General features: G+C 35.5%; 1 protein-coding gene across 1 annotated transcript; it reads right to left on the bottom strand.

Annotated features, from left to right (window-relative positions):
* Positions 1-1616: 1616 nt before the first annotated feature.
* On the bottom strand, positions 1617-2591 carry LOC127684254 (olfactory receptor 5M11-like). The gene has a single exon (XM_052181209.1). The coding sequence runs from the start codon at positions 2589-2591 to the stop codon at positions 1617-1619; it is 975 nt and encodes a 324-aa protein (XP_052037169.1).
* Between the last annotated feature and the right edge of the window lie 888 nt (positions 2592-3479).

The following is a 3479-nucleotide window of genomic DNA, read 5'->3' as shown; positions in this document are numbered from 1 at the left end:
TACTGATTTACATGTATAATCTTATCTTGAGTGCTAGAGAATTTTATAAGATATTTATAAGAAATTCTGTTTTCTTTGGTATATCCAGGAGGCTATGTGGATTACAAAATTAAGTAGTCAAGGTGGTTCTAAACGAACAATAACAAAACATGTTCTGACCCTAAGGGATAATTAGCTAATATACATCTAGAAGAAGATTGTAAGAATATATGATTTATCTAATTTCTGTGGTGAGATAGAGCTTTTGATATGTTTAGTCCCCTGAGGCAATAAGACATTCTGAGAGAAAGAAGATCTGGCTTGCTCCTTTAGTTCATCTTTTAGCACTATCCTGAAGCTTCGATATTTTGTGCTGTCAAAGAAACTGCTTTATTATTTTTTTTTACAAAAAAATCCTCACTGTCATGGGTTATGAATAATAAAACAAACATTAATATGCTTAAAGGAGTTAGAAAAGTATCAGTCAATGCAATAGCCTCACTGTCTGCTGTGGCTTACTGCCTACTCATTTTTGTTTTTGTCTTTCCCTTTCTGACTTTAGTTCTTATCCTCAGAACAACATATTCTAAACTGTCAGATGACAATGAAAACAAAACTGATCTCCCAACCCTGAATCGTAATAGACAGTAGGCTTACAAAATACAAAAGCCTGGATTCATAGTCTTACATATACAAAAGTGTAATCTCTCAGATTCATGCTACTTGTACTACTCCTTCAACACAGAAGCATAACAATGAGAAACAAAAATTACTATCATGATGCATTCCTCATTTTAACTAATAAGTAGGTAGAGGAGTACAGATTTACCATTGTTTCTTAAAAGTCCTTCAATAAAAAGACTGATGGGTCTATCACAGAAAGGTATTTATAAAAGAACCAGTATATCCTGTTAACTTTTTTAAACAAAATGTTCCCAGAAAATACGGGCAGAAAGGGCAGCACTCAGAAGTATTTAGTTTGAGTAAACCATTTTCAAATACAATGTGCCAATTAATCTAGGAACCTGTCTACAACATGGATTTGAACACACAGATCTGAGGTGGACTGTGATTCAATGTTTTAATATGTGTTGCAGATATATCTATGCTACTAGTTTGCATCAATTGCTAGGCTCTTTGTTATGAGAAAACACCTCACAGGAGCAATATAATAGAAGAAAGACTTATTTCAGACATTATTTAAGAACGGTTATAGACACCATGGTAGGAAGGATATAGAGGCATGGGAGAGGGACATTAGTCACAATGCGTTCACACTCGGGAAGCATGAGTTAAGTAACTGTTTATGAGTCTCTCTCTATGTTCATTTTCACTCAGTTCAGGAACCCAGCTAAGGAGATGATTTAATGTATTTTCAACAACTATATTTGTCCTCAGGTTAATCTCCCTAGAAGTACCTGGACAATTAGAGAAAGAATTATGTCTCCTAGGTGATTTTCAATCTAATCAAGCTTACGGTGAATTACTATTGGACCATTAAACACAGGCTGTAAAATAGGACAAAATTTAGTGCTGAGAATTTATTTCAAGACACAGAACATTTAATGAGGATATGAAATATATGGCCACAGAGAATATGAAAAGCTCATCAAAACATAAATATATTTCTCAGGAAACTATTGTTGGAGTTTATTGAAAGGTGGAGGCATCAAATCTGTCCTGATAACTTTTTGCCTAAGCATTGTTTTCAAAGCCTGCTTTACATCTTTATTCCTCAGACTATAGATCAATGGATTCAGCAGTGGACTCACAAAGGTATAAAAGACAGCTATTATTTTGGATTCCTCAACAGTCTTGTCAGTGGGTGGTCTTACATACATGCAGAAGAGAGTTCCATAAAACAGTGTGACAGCCATCATGTGGGAACCACAGGTAGAGAATGCCTTGCGCCTTCCTTCAGCTGATTTGATCTTTAAGATGGCAGCAATAATGAAGACATAGGACACCAGGATGACTGTGAGGGAGCTCGAGAGATTAAAACCAGCTGATATTAACATGGCATGTTCTTTAATGTAAGTATCAGAGCAAGACAGCTTAATGAGTGGTGGGTCAGCACAGTAGAAGTGGTTGATGACATTGGATTTACAGAAGGTCATACTGAAGGTCAAGATGGCTTGGAAGAGTCCATCTGAGAAGCCATAGATATAAGGACACATGGCCAAGCAGATGCAGACTCGCCTGGACATTTTCAGACTGTAACGCAGAGGGTTGCATATGGCCACATAACGGTCATAGGCCATGGCTGCCAACATGTAAAACTCTGTGAGAAGAAGAGCAATGAAAAGGTAGCACTGGATAAAGCAGCCAATGAAGGAAATTGTCTTCTTGTCTGATAAGAAGTTGGTCAACATCTGTGGGGTGGCTGTTGAGGTATAACACAGATCCACAAAGGCCAAATTACTGAGGAAGAAGTACATAGGTGTGTGGAGGCGGGCATCCAGTCTGATCAGGGCCATCATGCCCATGTTGCCTAAGACAGTGACAAGGTAAACCAAGAGAAACAGGACAAAGAGGACAGGCTGGAGTTCTGGGCGATCTGTGAGCCTCAGTAAAATGAATTCTGTGATTTTAGTGCTGTTTGTGAGTGGCATCTCCTGAGGTTTGGGTCTGTGAGTCAAGCTGTGGAAACAAACTAGATATAGAGATGAAAAATAATGACAGTTAAAATTGTGATTTTTCTTAAAATCATGTTTTCTTAAAATATGACTTCTAAAGTAAATTATGCAATAATCTTCTTTACATTTTGACAGAGCTTCACTTTGCTTTTCATCCTTCTGGATACATGTCTGCATATGAATATGAATCCTGTGTGAATCCATACTTCTATGAGTAAATCTTGCTGCATCTGTCCTATCACTCTGAACATCTCTTTGATTCCCAATCTATTTTACAAAACTATTAAGACTTAAGTTTCTTTGTAAATTAATTTGTACACACCTCCTCATATGTAAGTCTCGTATATTCTTTTCATTTTCATGTTTCCAGGATATCCCATACACCTATGTAATCACATCCAGTTTTCATATTAGCAGTCTGTTAATTACTGTACAATGAATATTCAACGTAATTTATACTCTGGTTTATGATTTAAAATCAAGCAAAAGTTTTCATAGAAGTAGGAATTATTGCCTATGGGAAAAATTCCTGGATGTCTTAGTGATTTTATATACAATATGGAAATAATTATAATGTAAATATTCTGTGTGCTGTGTAATTTTTGGAAAGCTTAGCATTCAATTAAATTCACAGCTATTACAGGATAGCAAATTGAAATATTTTGTTCATTGATAGAGCTTATCAAATGGAAGGAAGAGGTTACTTCAATTGTAGGAAAATGTATTGAACTCTATACATTTATCTCATAAACAGGCGCTAGACCAAAAATATTTGCCAAATAAATAGTAATCTCTTCCAATCACTTAACCATAAGATGTTTAAATTACTACAGGAAATTTTTTATATAAAACAATGAATTTCTA

The sequence above is a fragment of the Apodemus sylvaticus genome, chromosome 5 (assembly GCF_947179515.1).
Source record: "Apodemus sylvaticus chromosome 5, mApoSyl1.1, whole genome shotgun sequence".
Classification (NCBI taxonomy): Eukaryota; Metazoa; Chordata; class Mammalia; order Rodentia; family Muridae; genus Apodemus; species Apodemus sylvaticus.
This window is presented reverse-complemented; position numbering and strand designations above follow the sequence as displayed.